At 33.1% G+C, this 17,857-nt stretch overlaps 1 protein-coding gene across 1 annotated transcript in view; it reads left to right on the forward strand.

Moving 5' to 3' along the window:
- Positions 1-17,857, forward strand: part of LOC117121083 (hyalin-like) — a 35,381-nt gene that overhangs the window by 16,091 nt on the left and 1,433 nt on the right. The window contains exons 8-28 of the mRNA XM_033266184.1: positions 23-265; positions 571-813; positions 1,218-1,460; positions 2,901-3,143; positions 3,539-3,781; positions 4,193-4,435; positions 4,546-4,785; positions 6,510-6,749; positions 7,132-7,371; positions 7,583-7,819; positions 8,325-8,561; positions 8,727-8,747; positions 8,911-8,931; positions 9,120-9,140; positions 9,912-10,868; positions 12,653-12,772; positions 13,325-13,444; positions 15,200-15,373; positions 15,799-15,975; positions 16,600-16,728; positions 17,524-17,652. Of these exons, the coding sequence (XP_033122075.1) occupies positions 23-265; positions 571-813; positions 1,218-1,460; positions 2,901-3,143; positions 3,539-3,781; positions 4,193-4,435; positions 4,546-4,785; positions 6,510-6,749; positions 7,132-7,371; positions 7,583-7,819; positions 8,325-8,561; positions 8,727-8,747; positions 8,911-8,931; positions 9,120-9,140; positions 9,912-10,868; positions 12,653-12,772; positions 13,325-13,444; positions 15,200-15,373; positions 15,799-15,975; positions 16,600-16,728; positions 17,524-17,652 (4,521 nt within the window). The remainder of the gene's footprint in view (positions 1-22; positions 266-570; positions 814-1,217; positions 1,461-2,900; positions 3,144-3,538; positions 3,782-4,192; positions 4,436-4,545; positions 4,786-6,509; positions 6,750-7,131; positions 7,372-7,582; positions 7,820-8,324; positions 8,562-8,726; positions 8,748-8,910; positions 8,932-9,119; positions 9,141-9,911; positions 10,869-12,652; positions 12,773-13,324; positions 13,445-15,199; positions 15,374-15,798; positions 15,976-16,599; positions 16,729-17,523; positions 17,653-17,857) is intronic.

Consider the following 17,857-nt stretch of genomic DNA (forward strand, 5'->3'; position numbering starts at 1 on the left):
CTAATGTTAATAATAATTTCAGATTGTGAACCACCAATGATCATGTGCCCAGACAATGTTACAATTGATGCCAATGATAACTGCACTGCTGTTGGTAACTGGTCCATGCCAACAGCTACAGACATAGCAGTGGGACAAACTGATGTTGTATGCAGTCATCAGGCTTTGATTAGCGAGTTTGAAGGTGGAAGTACCAAAGTAATGTGTAATGCAACTGATGGTGAAGGAAACACTGGTTCTTGTTCTTTCTATGTGGATGTTGTTGGTAAGACTACTTGATTAAAAAAAACATGATATAAGCACATCTTTCAGTGGATTTAGCAATATTAGGAATCTACGCATACAAGTGATGATTTTTTGTTTTTAATTATCTTGTTCACAGACACTAGCTATACACCATCTTGTAAACATGATTTTTTGGTTGATGTATTATAAAGTACATGGTAGAAAGAAAGTAGGTAATTGTAGGAAGGTTAGTAGATGTGTAGATAGCTATGTATAACTAAATAACAATCAGCTTTATATTATAATGTATATTTCTTTCTCTTCTTTATAATGTTTATTTTGCAGATACAACGGCACCTGAAATAACATGTCCATTAGATAGCACTATTTGTGCTGAGCCGGGAATGTCTACTGGCATAGCTTATTGGGACACACCAACAACGTCTGATAACTGTTGTGAATATATCACAATATCCTCTAATATAGAGAATGGTACATCTCTCCAGTTGGGACCTAACAATATAACATACACAGCTGAGGACTGCAACGGCAATAGTGCTGAATGCACATTTGTTATAACTGTAGAAGGTAAGCACTTTAAAACCCATAATTTATTTATTTGAATAATTTTATATATTTTAATTGGATGCAATACACATTTAAAAGAAAACATTAAAATATGTCAATACTAAAGTTACACAACTTAAAATACTTGACGTGTTCGTTCCAATTTACGACTACTATAATATCACCTACAATTACAATCTTATTTCAAAAAGAAATAGAACTAGGTATAATGTAGTTTTTAGAATAACTAAGGCAAAAAAATGTTACAGCACGTGACATTCAATGATTTATAATTTATTCTTTCCGGCAAAATAAAAAAAGACAACAAACGGACAAATGGATATAAAAGCCGAGGAGAAGCAAAAGCACCGTGAAAAACGCTGTCAGCAGTAAGGTGTGATATCTAATGTTTATAATAATTTCAGATTGTGAACCACCAATGATCATGTGCCCAGACAATGTTACAATTGATGCCAATGATAACTGCACTGCTGTTGGTAACTGGTCCATGCCAACAGCTACAGACATAGCGGTGGGTGATATTGATGTTGTATGCAGTCATCAGGCTTTGGTTAGCGAGTTTGAATTTGGTAGTACAGAAGTAACATGTAATGCTACTGACGGTGAAGGAAACACTGGTTTCTGTTTCTTCTACGTGGATGTTTTCGGTAAGACATTTGTTATGAATTAATTAAACAAGATAGTGCGCTCGCTTCGCTCGTCTTACCCTCTAGTATTTGAACATCGCAATTAGTTTCGATAAAAAAGAGCAATAATTCATGACAAGTAAAAGAAGATAGGTTGCATGTTATCTCATTCAGTTATTTCTTTAGTTACGTAATGTCAGAAATGCAGTATTTAGATCATGTTTTATGATTTACAAATTATGCTTCAAATTAGCATTCTATAATAGGTAGAGTATATGACAGCATTTTCATATCGTTTTTCATAACATAGCCTAACAATATTTAAAAACAATTAAAATTATATAAAACAGAGGTAGTGTTATTTTGTATGGGAAAAAGTCTTCTATTTTTCTTCATCATTTTTCTTGGAAAATGTTTTTTATTTACATTACATAATATAAACATGCACTGATTTAAACTAACAGAACAAAAATATATATTTTTTTTCATTAGGAATAGGCAGTTTGTTTTAGAATTTGTAGTCTATGACTTAAACCTGTGTTTCATCGTTCAATTTTTTCTACCCACCAATGGAACTTTCCAGAGTGTCTTGTTGTACACAAATATACATTTTTGCGTACGCTTGCTATATGTGGGTAGCAAAAATATCAATGGGGTGGGGCATGGCAGAAATGTATATTATCAAAAAAAGTCCAGACGCTTATATATTTAGTACAGCTTGTCTGAGTGCTCCTCACCAGACAGTTATTGGTCCGGTGACAAAAAGATTATCTTTCAAATTAATCTGAATTATAGAATGATTTTCATTCGTGTGATCGGGAATTTGATGATAGGCTACGGTCTCCACATCACCGAGGGGCAATAGATTTCACTGTTCCCCGAATATAGAGCAGTCAATATTTGTTTTATATACCTCATACATAGATTCTACGAGGCCTAAAAAAGTACTTACTTCCTAGCCTGTTATATTAGAGGCATACTAGGCCTACTACTACTCGACTAGCTAGCAATCAGAGAGTGTGTCTAGCTCTTCTTTGCTTATTTCCTCAATTTCAACAGCACCCATCGTCTTGCAATATGTTTGTCGAATATTGTTAAGACATATTTAATTTGTTTTTTGGTGCTTTTTCTATCGGCTTCATAAAGAAGTAATGCTAGGCATAGGCTAGCCCTCCTTCATCTCGAAACAAGCAGCCTCTATATTTGTTTATCGTATATTTGCTGATCCGTGACGCGGTCAGGGGATAATCTCCTCGCAGAGGTCGTAGTCGCCTTTACCGTCAGCAGCGCGATGTAGTGTGCCTAGAGTTTGCACATCGCGACAGGTCAAAAAAGCACTATTTTTGAGGGGAATAGTACTTTCTATTGCTCCGCTTTTTAACCAGTCAGATGCCTAGAATCTATGTATGAGGTATATAAAAGCTAATTGTTCACTAATTGCATATTTTTACTTATTTGTAGATACAACTGAACCAAATTTACTGTGTCCATCCAATATAACTGTCTGTGCCGAATTTGGGACAAATGCTGCCACAGCATACTGGGACACAGCAACAGCGTCTGATGACTGCTGTGATTCTATCACATTATCAACTAATATAAATAATGGTACATCTCTTCAGTTGGGACTCAGTACTGTAACATACACAGCTGTTGACTGCAATGACAATGACGCCCAATGCGAATTCTTTTTTATCGTAGAAGGTAAAAACCTTTCTGTTTTTGTAGTAGTAGTATTAATGATGATAATAATGATGACGATGATGAAAGAAAAAACAACTTTAGTTTGTAATTTGGCAACACAGATAACTGTACTTGAGAGTTTGGTACCAAAATAATCCTATAAGATTTTTCTATTTAAATGTGTTTTCAGTCTTATATTTTTACTATTATTTATCGACAATATAAATCTATAAAGGTATCAGCACTTTCGGAACACCCTGAAGTATAAAATGGATAATTGATTTGATGTTTTTATCAATATTCGATTAGTTAAAATAGAAAAAAATATATGTTTTAAATACAGTACTTTAATAACTATATAATTTTATGCTTACATTCAGAATCATATTTCCATGAATAAAATACCACTTCCTCAGATTGTGATAAACCAGTAATAGCATGTCCTGGTGAATTGGCTCTAATTGCTAATGAAAGCTGCCAAGCTGTTGCAACATGGGGCACTATAGACGTTTCTGATAACTCGGGCGAAATATTAGATGCAATGTGTGATCAATCAAATGGTACTTATTTAGAAGCAGGAGAATTTCTCACTGTAAACTGTGGTGCCATGGATTCTGCTGGTAATTCCGCAACATGTGCCTTTAATGTCACAGTGTCAGGTAAAGCATTTCAACTAAATTTCTAACAGAAATCTTTAAAATTGCTAGCAATGCAATCTTCAATACTAAATATTATATTGTACTTGTTATGTATGTTTATTTTGTGATACCGATGCATGAAATAACAAAATGTGAAGTTTTTCTTCATCTATTACTGGGTCAACCATGTAACTTACACAATGAATATGATCTGTGTGCCTGTTGTTGAAGACTGGCCTCTATGGAACATATGCCTTATTACTATTGTATATAAATGATGTAATATAATTTTTATATATTAAATTACTTATTTATCAATCACCGGGATTTATATTTATATTGACTGTTAATTATATTTCAATATTATTAAACTTGCTAATTATTGTACAAGTGCTGAGGGTTTAAATAATTGTGTTTGTACATTGTTCCTAGATTTAACACCACCAATATTCAATTGTCCTGAACCAGTTACAAAGTGCAACGATGAAGGTCTAGCAAACGCTACTGTGTTTTGGAATTCTACAAATGAGACAGACAACTGTTGTCAAAATATAACAGTCAATAGAAGTGAAGATAGTGGAAGCATCTTTGGCATAGGATCATCATCTGTTACAATAAATGCTGAAGATTGTAATGGAAATTCAGAGAGTTGCACTTTTGATATTGTTGTTGAAGGTATTATCTTTCAGACATAGAATTTAATATTGTATTTGTATGCTTACTTATACTTTTTCTTATTATTGTTTTCAACTAAATTTCTCATATATTTGTAAATGTTTGGATAGATTGTGAACCACCTATAATTTCGTGTCCTGACTCTCAAACGTTGGAAGCCGGGCCGCAATGCACCGCTACTTTTACTTGGCCAGATCTCAACGTTATAGACAATGATCTCAGCTCTGTTGAAACTACCTGTAATTATACATCCGGGCATGCATTTGATATAGGAACATCAATTGTAGGTTGTACTACTGTAGACAGTGGAGACAATGAAGACTCATGTACTTTTATTGTGTTTGTCCAAGGTACAAATACATTTTTTATTTTCATATTTTTTTTTTGAATTTTATTGAATCTACAAATGTGAAACTGCCATTTTTCTCTTTATACGCCTTTTAAAAGCTGTTTCTGTCATGCATTTTAAAGGAAAAAACACTATTCATTAGAGAGACAAACAATTCTATGTAATTTTTACAGAACGTGGGACTCTAAAATCGATTAAGTAAGCTTCTTAAATTACTAAATTGTGTGGTATTGGCTTCGAACCTGGAACCCCTTTAAGGGTTTTCTGGCTGCCCACTTATACTATCTTCCAGGAAATCAGCCTTCCCCTTTGGAACATCATCTCCAAACCCCTATACCTCCTTCAGAGAAATCGGACCCATTTGGGCAAATCATAGCGCAACCCCTGATTTAAAGCTGTACGTTATTTCATGAAAATTTACTTGAATTTTAACTCAATTCACTTTAATTCAAATTATAATTTATATTGTAAAAACATCAGAATATATGATAAACTAAATTCATGATGTTCAACAAAATTTAAAAATTCCCTTTACAGAACAACAAAATGAATCTTGATTAACCAAAGACATCCCAGAATTGAGAAACTAAATTAATAAAAGCGAATTATTTTCAATTTAAGGTACAAGCTCCACCTTTCAATTTATTGAGTATTGTTGGCATCTATACCTAGGGTTCTAGAAATAGTCTTGTTAATTAGTATTGATATTGCGTAGTAAGTCGTTCCACAGTACTTAAACATGTACGCCAGTGACAATATGAAGAGTTAAAGGTGGGCAATTATTAAGTTGGGTGTTGCCAGATCCCCATTTGAGACTTGAGTGAAGTAATGCCAAACAGGCGGTTATATGTGTTACTGTTTTTCCATTTTGTAATTGGAAAGAAATGATTCATATTTCATCTCAAATCAAATCAACATTTATTCAGTTTCTTTTACAAGAATACAATTATTATTATCAGTAATTAACCCTAATGGAAATAAGTTTTAATATTTCTAGGATGTTTTTTAAAATCTATGAGCATGTTTTTTTTTTTTATGCATCTCTTGTACCAATAGTATTCCAAATTACATCCAATCAAAACAGGCTTTGAAGCTTGTTGGCAATATGAAATGTTGAAACAAAACAGATTAAATGTAATAGATCAAATTGTAAAATAAAAGAAAGAAAAGTTAACCAAAATTTTGTACAATTTTTACTTGAAAATGTTTGGCTATAAAAATGTAAATGCTGTACTTTCATGTAAATGTTTATACAAAAAATTGTATTACCATTTGGGTAATTGGAATGTTTTTGGGTCAAATCCCGATTTTGGCAATACGTTTTTCTCAAAACAATACTATCATATTTTAGTGGAGGTGTTTCTCCTTACCAAAGTTGCTATCATGTTGTCTCTACACCGTTTCAATAATGTTAAAATGGGACACACACAAACATCACATACAGAAATATATTGTTATATATTATTATTTTAAATAAATATTTATTTAAACAGGTTTAACAAAATATATTCTTAATAATTAATAATATGTTGTATTTAAATTATGATATAAACTATTAATCGGTTTATTTGTAATTAGGCCTTTGTTTTCATAGTATCTAACTTAACCTTTAAAAAGCAACACTGTTACTAAAACTGATATTGTTTTAACTTTGTGTGGTACATCAGTTTAATCTAGTATTTTATTAAGATATTTTTCTACAAGACTGTACTATACAATTTTTAGATTGTTCTTATCCTTTGGTTGACTGTCCTGATGACATTGTTCTGGAAGCTAATGCAGAGTGCAATGGCACTCTTGAATATAATGTGTCTGCAATGACCACGGATGGACAACGTCTTGAGCCATCATGTACTTCTCAATCCGGGGAGGTATATATTCTTGGCGAAGAAGAAGAAATAAACTGCACAGCTACTGATTCAGGAGGTCGCACAGGTTATTGTCTGTTTACAGTGTCTGTTAAAGGTAGGTATAAAAGGTCCCTGGAATTAATTTCGCTTGTTAAGTTCTGTATGCATTTGATATCAATGAGAATTACTAACACTCCTTTATATCTATATTATAATTAATTTTATTTCAAAGGCTGTACATAATGTCAAAAATGGTCCTCAATAAATGTCTGGGATTTGAAACCTACCGGTCTGAAAAACTGTAACAGCATAGACCATCAAAGTCTCCATCTCATAATGTCTTCTGCAGCATATACCACACACCCACACGCACACATATATATAGACACTTTGTACATTTTAGAAAAGTTTCGAATTTGCAACATTTCTTGATGATTTTTTTGCATTGTGAATATAAACTTTGTGTTGTATTAAGTTACCTTTATCTATATTGATAGATACAACACCTCCACATCTAGAATGTCCAGATAATATTTTGCTGTGTTCAGATGATAGTACTGCTAATGCAACAGTTTCATGGGAAGAACCTGCTACTACTGATTTACCATGTTCAAACATCAGCTTGAGTTCGAATACAAGCACGGGTGTGTTTAGTGTGGGCACAAGTACTGTTGTTTACAAAGCAAAAGATAGTTCTGGTAACATTGCCTTCTGTGAATTCAATGTAACTGTCGAAGGTAGGTTTATTGTTTTGTATTTGAGGAGGACATTGTCAATGTCAACAGTGATGACAATTATACAAATCACAACAACATTTTGCTTTTGAAAATGATAAGTAATAACAGATATATAACTTAATAGATAAAAATATTTTACATACATATTTTGTCTGCAACATAAAACTAATTATGAACAAATGTAAAGATATAAAACTGGTTTATTTTTCAGACTGTTCTGCACCAATCATCGTTTGTCCTGACAAGCAAATTATAACAGCGGGGTCTTATTGTACAGGATTACTGTCCTACAGTGTTTTGTCATCAGATAATGTTGACTCTGAATTATCTCCTGTTTGTAGTAATGTATCTGGATCATATCTTGAATTGGGCTTGACAACCATTAGTTGTATTGTGACTGACAATGCTGGTTTGTCATCAAATTGCTCATTTGATGCTGAAGTTATTGGTTAGTAATGTTCGGTATAGAACGATGAGTAATTTAGAACGGTTTCATGTTATTGTGAGGAATGTGTGCAGCGTATTTATATTCATAAATTTTAGATCTCGTCTGGAGGACATGAAATCAACTTAAAATTTATCGTTATAGAGAGTGCTCTTCTGACCAAACAGTAACAAGATAATGGCTTATCCCAAATATAGATTAAACATTAGCCATACTATTTTCAGATCATGTTGTTCATCATTAATAATTAACAGTATCAGAACTCACTATTATTTATCTAATATAATATATATCAATATTAAAGTAAGTGGTAGTTTAGAATTTCATTTTTCACTAGTTTAGATTAACTCTTCATTCATAATTTCCCTCTGAGAATTTCCCTCAAATTAAAGACCACTATGAGACCCGGGTTTCCATGACCTCGTCAAGCAACAATATTTGTATTTTGGTTCATACGATTCTTAAATAATGTATTGTGTGTTAACGTATAATACACACTTATGTACAGATACTTCTCAACCAACAATTGTGTGTGCTGATTCGATTTATGTAACCCTTGGCGTTGGAGAAACAGAACAGCTTGTGCAATGGAATACCACAACAAGTGAGGATAATTGTGGAAATTTGAGTAGGTATCACGATGTCTATTCTGCCACTTTATCAGCAGGAACATATTCTTATGTATATTCGGCCGCAGATGGTTCTGGTAACATTCAGAACTGCACTGTTGTAATTACTGTTGAAGGTAAGTTGCCGTTTCAGGATTTCCCCTTATCCTTTTTTTGACTACTTAATGTAGAATGTAAACTCCCACCACTACCACATTTCTTTCCTTTTCATTTATTTTTGTACTTTAAGATTACATTCTTTTTCACTCCCTGTAACCTTTTTTTTTTTTTTTTTTTTGCAGAGACGTTTGTAACAACACCAGGTATTTTCTCATTGATTTTTTTTTTAAATTATATAAATTAATAATTAATCCTTAAAGTTATTTTACTACTGATAGTCAGGTGATTATGTTATTATTTGCTTGATAACTTCTGTTATTAAAGATAAATGCACTAATTGCTGTAAATTTTTTTTTTTTTTTGCAGAGACGTTTGTAACAACACCAGGTATTTTCTCATTGATTTTCTTTTAAATTATATAAATTAATAATTAATCCTTAAAGTTATTTTACTACTGATAGTTTGGTGATTATGTTATTATTTGCTTGATAACTTCTGTTATTAAAGATAAATACACTAATTATTGTAAATTTTTTTTTTTTTTTTTTTTTTTTCAGAAATTGTTTTTTTTACAGAGACGTTTGTAACAACACCAGGTATTTTCTCATTGATTTTTTTTTATTATATAAATTAATAATTAATCTTTAAAGTTATTTTACTACTGACAGTCAGGTGATTATGTTATTATTTGCTTGATAACTTCTGTTATTAAAGATAAATATACTAATTACTGTAATATGTTTGATTATGATGTTATAATAATATTTTCAGTACAAATAGAATAAACCTCTCTGCTAAGCATAGTCCCTTGAAAAATTTTCAAAAAACGACAGCATAAACATTTGCAGTAGGCAATTTTAACGCATATTTAATTCTTGCTAGAGGCAATAATTTGAGTGTTATTTGCCTAATGACAACATATAAACTCAAAATAATCATTTGTTATGAACAGTTTAAATCAATTGTAACTCGTTCTTAGGTCAATTAAATTAAAATTATAAAGAATATGTCATCAATTTATGACTCCGTGCAAAAACCCATAGGCCTAAAAGGGGGACAATTTCACATTTTTGGTTAGTGTTACAAAAATAGGAGTACCTCTGTTTAGGGAACACGCCAGTATTAAGAGGACGCTTTTGGGTCCCAAACGTTGACAAGCAATATACCGACTAGTAATCTGCTTTGGAAATTGGTAGACAAATTATTTATTTCATTAAAAGATGAAGATAAATCGTCTATCTTTTGATGCCTAATTCGAGATGTTAACCTTCATATATTAGAGTAATTAGTTTGTTTTTTTTGTAAATGGTGCATTCTGTGATTACAATTTAGTGTTGATAATTGAAAAAATAATAAATTATATTTAGATGTGACAGGTACAATAGATATAGTCACAATGGTAGTAACAGATGATGTAACAACACGTATAACGGATACAGTCACAACGGTAGTAACAGATGATGTGACAACACGTATAACGGGTACAACCACACCGGTAGTAACAGATGATGTGACAACACGTATAACGGATACAATCACACCGGTAGTAACAGATGATGTGACAACACGTATAACGGGTACAACCACACCGGTAGTAACAGATGATGTGACAACACGTTTAACAGGTACAACCACACCGGTAGTAACAGATGATGTGACAATACGTATAACGGGTACAACAACACCGGTAGTAACAGATGATGTGACAACACGTATAGTGGGTACAGACACACCGGTAGTAACAGATGATGTGACAACACGTTTAACGGGTACAACCACACCGGTAGCAACAGATGATGTGACAACACGTATAACGGGTACAGCCACACCAGTAGTAACAGATGATGTGACAACACGTTTAACGGGTACAACAACACCGGTAGTAACAGATGATGTGACAACACGCATAATGGATACAACCACACCGGTAGTAACAGATGATGTGACAACACCTTTAACGGATACAACCACAACAGTAGTAACAGATGATGTGACAACACGTATAACAGACACAACCACAACAGTAGTAACAGATGATGTGACAACACGTATAACAGATACAACCACAACAGTAGTAACAGATGATGTGACAACACTTATAACGGATACAACCACAACAGTAGTAACAGATGATGTGACAACACGTATAACGGATAGAACCACACCGGTAGTAACAGATGATGTGACAACACGTATAACAGATACAACCACAACAGTAGTAACAGATGATGTGACGACACGTATAACGGATAGAACCACACCGGTAGTAACAGATGATGTGACAACAGGTATAATAGATACAATTACATCACAACGTTCAACAGGTAATGGTAACAATATAGTAACACTAACAGGGAGCACTAGACGTATAATAGTGGCAGTAGCAGCGGCGGTGGAACTTGAAGTAGCAGTGTCGCAGTAGCAGCTTTATTAATATTGTAGTAGTGGTAGCACTAACAGTAACAATAAAAAAAAAATTTTCTGAAGGTTTGCATGGCGAGTATAATAACAAAATCATAAAACTTCCGGTACACCATGTTTAAAAATATGGTTTTTGAGGTAAAACCACTGGTTGATTGGTTGTCTTCATCTAGTGGTTTTACCTCAAAAATCATAATTAAACTGAATGCTACAATGCTTGAAAAAAAATATTTTTATTTAAATTTATAATTACAGTAATATTGCTGTATTGCTATGTTAATTATTGCTTTTGTTCCTGTTGACCATTATACTAATTTTATTAACTATGACAGTTTTTTAGATACTAAGTATTATTCCTTTAATGCTATTTTTATTGCTGCCTCTATTTCATTGCTATTATTACTATTATTATATTAATTATTATTATTATTATTATTATTATTATTATTATTATCATCATTATTATTATTATTATTATTATTATTATTATTATTATTATTATTATTATTATCACCATTATTTTTTACTATCATTATCACTATTACTATTAATAATAGTAATGAATTATAAAATAGTTTTAACTTTTTACATTTTTAATTTTATAAAACTATTATTATTTTTATTACCATTATCATTTAGTACACCATTATTGCATTATTGTGATGGTAATAACATTAATTAAACTGAATGAAAAATAAATAATTTTTATTCAAATTTATCATTACTACAGTAATATTGCTGTATTGTTATTGTTAGTTATTACTACTGTTCCTGTTTGATCATCATACTAATCATGTTATTAACTATGAAATTTTTTAAAATACTAAGTGTTATTGCTTTAATGCTAATTTTATTACTACCGCTATTATTATTATTGCAAGTAAACAATCATGCATAGTGACATGTGGTGTTTGCATTGAAGGCTTCGCTTTACTAGTCACTACTCTATGCCAATTTACATACACATGCTCTAATCCATATAAGCTCTGGCAAAATTTGTTGCTCCAGTGGCGGATTCAAGGGTGGGGCCACCCCCTCCCCCTAAATTGTTCAAATTTTTTTTCAAAATTGAGATACAAAGAAAATTATATTCAAATTTTAAGTCTGAGAGTGCAATTTCCAGCCATATCTAGAGACGTGCCATAATCACAATTTTTCTTACCTCAGCACCAACCGTTGTGGGGCAGGAGTGATATAGATTCTCCGTCTGCTAATGTACTCCATGGGGCCCCCTTTATTTTGAATTCTTGGATCCGCCACTGTGTTCGCACTGACGAGAATTTTATTCTTGAAACATGTTTGCTACACGATCAGGCTCTCTATTGATTCCACGATCAGGTTCACGATTAAAGACCGTTGTTTGTATTACTTAATGCCTCCTGGTGTTTTTACTTATTATTGTCATTTACACTATTATTATTATCTCTACCAAACCATTATTATATTTTCATTATTAACTAGCTTGAAATTCAGTTTCTTATGCATATTTTGTCATATTACCAATCATGAGTCTATTTATGCGATGTCATCAATCATAATTAGAATATTATTATATGATAATTTGACAACAGAAATAGATGCATTGCCTATCTACTGTATGCTTTTATTTTCTGTCATTATTATTCGAAGCATTATGTGAATAAATTAAATTGAATTGAAAAAATTAACTGAATAACTTTCTTTACAGTCTGTGCTCCGAATGAGTGGCAATGTAGCAATAGTGATCAATGTATTCCCATTGATTACCTCTGTGATGACATTTCAGATTGCTTCAACAATGAAGATGAGTCCTGTGACAATTGTAACTGTGAGTTAGACCATAGGCTAAGCATTTTTAAACAATTTAAAATGTCATGTTGGAAAACTATACTATTTAAGAATTACGTTTACCTCACGTAATTGGTTAAGACGCTGTAACCTGGCAGTTAATAAGGTACTTGAGTTCTAATCTTGGGGCGTAGATTTATATAATTTAAAAGTTTTTTTAATTGTGTGCAAGAGATATCTTCTGGTTGGTTCTTGTAAAAACTCAACATCTTAAAAACAACAAACAACAATGTGATAGCAAAAACCCGATCACATAAGATATAAATAAAAGTTTTAGAACTAGATATAGTATCGTATCAAAATTTCATTTGGGTTCTTTAATCAATAATTTTTGTATTTATGCCATAATTGACTTTTCGATCCATCGACTAAAAAACATCTTGAAAGCTCACGCACCATTTGTATATTTTCCGTACGTTAGCCTATGTGTATTTCGCCATTGAAAATTATAGTGTGACTTGTAGTAATTTCCAGCAGTTGCTTGCAATCCACATAGATAGTATTTTACATGTTATCATTAATTACTTTCTAGGTTCGTGTCCTGCAACATTCTTTAGATGCCCTAGAAGCTACTGTATATTCGACGAGTATACCTGTGATGAATTTCCGGATTGTCCTGATTTGTATGATGAATCATTTGAGCTTTGTGATGGTACAGTGTTTCTCTAAAAAAATATTAACATCGTTAGGTCGCTTTTCGTAAGGATCAGTCTATGTGTGCACATTTTGATGGACCTTTTCTGTTTGCCAATCAAACTTAACAACTGACCAATCAGAACAAAGCTGGGTATGCGTGTGTCTTTAAAGCACATGTGTTGTCCCACAAATGCACGTGCATATGCTTTTGCACTGGTCAGGTTCACACCAGGGGTGGCCCTGGATTTGCCTGACGGGGGGTGGGGGAAGGTTCCCGATGAGGGGGAAGATTTCCCCGCTGAGAGCAAAGAGGGCATGGCGAGTGGCACTTAGAATGCATCGAAAGTGGTCCAGGGGCTTCTGAAAATTTTGACAATTTTAAAAGGCTTATTTAATCGATTTTAGAGTCTACTAATATGTGCAAAATACATATAATTTTTTTCTCCCCGACGAATTTCCGGATTGGGAGCTAACCGATAGCGCTAACCGTTGTAGCCTACCCATGTGAGAATGCCAAATCAGTTATCGCCAACCGTTACCAGGATCCGGATACACTAACGATTAGCGAGTGCTATCGGTTAGCAAGTTGAGTGCGTTTCTATCATTAACCAATCATATGTACGCATTTCCAGTTTCCTATTTGCCAGTATCCGCTCATCAACTTGGTATCAGGATCGGGAATTTTCTTGTATGAACGCATGGGTGAGCCCGTATGTTTGTAATCCGGATCCTGCTAACCGTTAGCTGCCACGTAAGAACATAGCCACTGTCGTTTTGGGACCTTAGCAACAGTATCCAAGGGAAGGTCCATTGTAATCCAAGACTTTGTATGCAGACCTTTAGTATACACAGGTTTTCATAATCATTATGCTCTGTATGGACTATATACAGTAAGATCAAGGTAATTCAACAGAAGGACGCACATCTCCCTCTCGAACATAGCGCGTGCGTACAGTCCTTTGATCTTTACTGTGGCATCGACAATCCGATACTAGTTGCGAGTACAGCCGTCAATTATTAGTCTATGCGTGCCATACGTTTTATGGTGGTACTATTTACTATTTTATTAATTTTGGGTACTTCGCAATGTCTCTTACATCTGATTTCTTGTTAAATGCTTCTATAAGCTGCAATTTGATTTGTGAAAATTGACCAAGAAAATGAAAAGTTATAGCAATTGAAAATTTACGAATTTTATAAAATTTCATGTTCTTATGTAACATTAAACTGTCATTTTGATAATGTTGGACTAAGGTGCTCAAAATGAACATTTGAGTAGATACAGAACATTTATTTATTTTTTGTTGCGAAGTGAGTCTCATGAACAACAATACACAATATCGGTAAAATTAATGTTGAAATGAAGAATATAATTTCAGTCTAATGTTAGTGCAAAATATCATTAGGCCTTTGTAATCACCATACGATGCGCGATTATTATGGCAACTAACACACGCGTGTGGGTAATTCGTCGCGTACGCTGACGGTTTATGGTCTGGTTGCTATGGTTTTTGTGACGTTCAGCATGTAGGGACGCGCGTGCACCTAGAATGTCGATGCCAGAGTTATAACCTTTGATATCCCGAGATGTGCGTCCTTCTGTTGAATTGCCTTGGTAAGATCAAATAAACTACAAGTACACAAAATAAAAATAAATTCTTCAAGGTTTATATTTTTAATACCTTTAGCCCATTATGCTTTGATAGACTGCAGTGTAACAACATTCATGTTTGCCTTGTTTATTTGTATATGGTGTTTTGATTGTTCGCAGGTAAATGTGTGTCACCGGCTCCTCCAACGAAAGGGTTTATATATGGATATGCACATGCCTTCTATAGAAATGGTGAATCCGTAGAATTTGGGTGCTTCAGTGGTTACTCAGTAATTGGACCTCAAACCATCACTTGCAGTGATGGAAATTTTACTGAAATTCCAAGTTGCCGTGGTAAGTTAAAGTGTATAATTATTTGTTGTAACTATAGCTAAAGTAACAGAATCAAATTCTAAATTATGATTAATAAAATTGTACAGTATTAATAGACTATATAAAGAACTATATACATGGTAAATAATACAAAAGTGGAAATATGTTTATTCAGATTAAAAAATCCCAACACAAAACCTTGACTAAGAAATAGCAGGAGGGTAGATTTTTTATCCTGTGTTTTTAGTCTCAGAAGCGAGTAAGTGGGTTATCCTTGATGTATCTTACATCGGAAAAGTCCAATCCACTTTTATCTAACTATGACTTCTTAACTGAATGAAAACGCAGGTTCTGACAATTGTTCATTCATGATTTAGCTGATAGAAAAAATATATACCGTTAAGATTTTTTTTTGAATGCTTAATACCTGTGTACTTTTTTGACAGAAAATTGTGTACTGCCATCTGCTCCAGACCGTGGGTATGTGAATGGTTCCACAATTCATGGTGGTAGCATTACATTTGGATGTAATACTGGGTACAGGCCATCAACTGGCAGATCTTTCACAGTTACGTCAGTATGCATCGATGGCAGTTACAATATAACATCGATTATATGTAAAGGTAGGACGATATACAGGTTGAATAACATGTACAATTACATTGGTAACACTTTGCGTTACTTACAAAATGATAAATTACATATACTATATCTGAATTTATTTATGATGATATAATAATAACACCTTAGGCCTAATTTTGTCCCACTCACATAGACTGTCAATGTAATTTGTGATAGATTTAAAATATTGGTAATTTGGATTACGTTTTTGATGGTTTTTTTTTTATATTTAACGTTCATGTTGTAACTACAAAAGTACCCAAATTTCATGTTCAGCACTGTTCATTACAAGTACTTATATTTTATCTTATTGAAAAAAAACAACTTAGAACTCACGAAAAGGTACTGAATCTTCATTTGAATTTTGGAATGAAACAATACAAGCATAACATTAACTATTAAACTATTTTTTTTCAACATTTAACAAATAGGCAACTTATAAAGCAAATAATTATACACTATGAAAATTTGTTATATCCATAAATCTATATCCTTTTATATATGTCTACCTTCCTCCATGATCTAAGTGAACGTTGGCATTCATTAAGGATTTAATGCTAGATTCAACCGGTTTTTTCCCCGTTTAAATTAAAGTTAAGTTCTTATACTCTAAATATTTATTTTAGATGATGATGAGTGTCAGTCTGGCAGAAACGATTGTGACGATTTAGCCCTTTGCACCAATACGGATGGAAGTTACACTTGTCAATGTAATGATGGATATGCTAGTAACGACAACGGACGCAATTGTTTTGGTTTGTATTAGGCCTAATAGCTTATTTTATTTCAAATGCTGTTTGGTTGAAAATGCCAGTGTATTTTTGACTTACCACTAGTCCTGAGTTAGGCCAGTGTAATTGCTTTTGTAATGACTGTTGTATCTTTTTTGAATTCTTATATTTTATTTTCTTACATCATAATATAAATTTAAAAAGTGCTCTTATTCTTATTAAAGCAATGATGGCTGATGATGATGATACTGCTAAAGATTTATATATCGCTATTAAACTTAAAATCAATTATCAAAGGTGCAGGGCGTTATTGTCACTGGGTAACATACAACGGCAAACTAGCACAAAGTGCTACCTTTTCTGCTCACTTAGTATGCCACAACATCCAGGTACACATTTATACTCCTGGGTAGAGAGAGACAAATGTAGATGGCCACAAGCGACTGCAAAGTGAAAATGGCCTGACTTTAAGGTTGGGAGTCCAAGCCACAGCTGATGCACCTGCCACATAATGATGATGATATTGATGATGATGATTACAATGATGATGATTAAAATGGTAATGATGAGGATGACGACGACGACGGCGGCGGTGACGACGACGACAACGATTGCGATGATGATGTTGCCGGCAAGGACGTTAATGTCTCTGAAAATGATGCCGATGATGATGATGTCGATCCTGATGATCATGCTAATTATCTAATTTGGATATTATAGTTACTAAGCCACCTGGTTTACTACATGTAGTTAGCTCACTTGGATCATGTGCTTCTAGGTGTTTTTAACCGGATAAAATACAATATTTTTCTTCTTAAGATGTCGATGAATGCGATAACAATGGTAATAATTGTGCAACATCTCCTGCTGGTTATTGTAACAATACTATTGGAAGCTTTACATGTGGTTGTAACGAGGGCTACCGACCAGTTGGAACTGATTGCATAGGTAAATAAATAAATGTATAGTTTTGCATTATGTGGCCGTTTGCTGTTTTGTGGGTTTTTCCCATTTGCCTTTTAAAATTTATATATAATATGTATGTATGTATGTATGTATGTATGTATGTATGTATATATATACTACCTTTATTCGGCTCTTAAGGGAAAACTCTTTTGTCTATAATTTTAATATATATATATATATATATATA

This window comes from Anneissia japonica, unplaced genomic scaffold (genome assembly GCF_011630105.1).
Source record: "Anneissia japonica isolate Jap-2015-1 unplaced genomic scaffold, ASM1163010v1 scaffold1606_len605190_cov180, whole genome shotgun sequence".
In the NCBI taxonomy this organism is placed as follows: Eukaryota; Metazoa; Echinodermata; class Crinoidea; order Comatulida; family Comatulidae; genus Anneissia; species Anneissia japonica.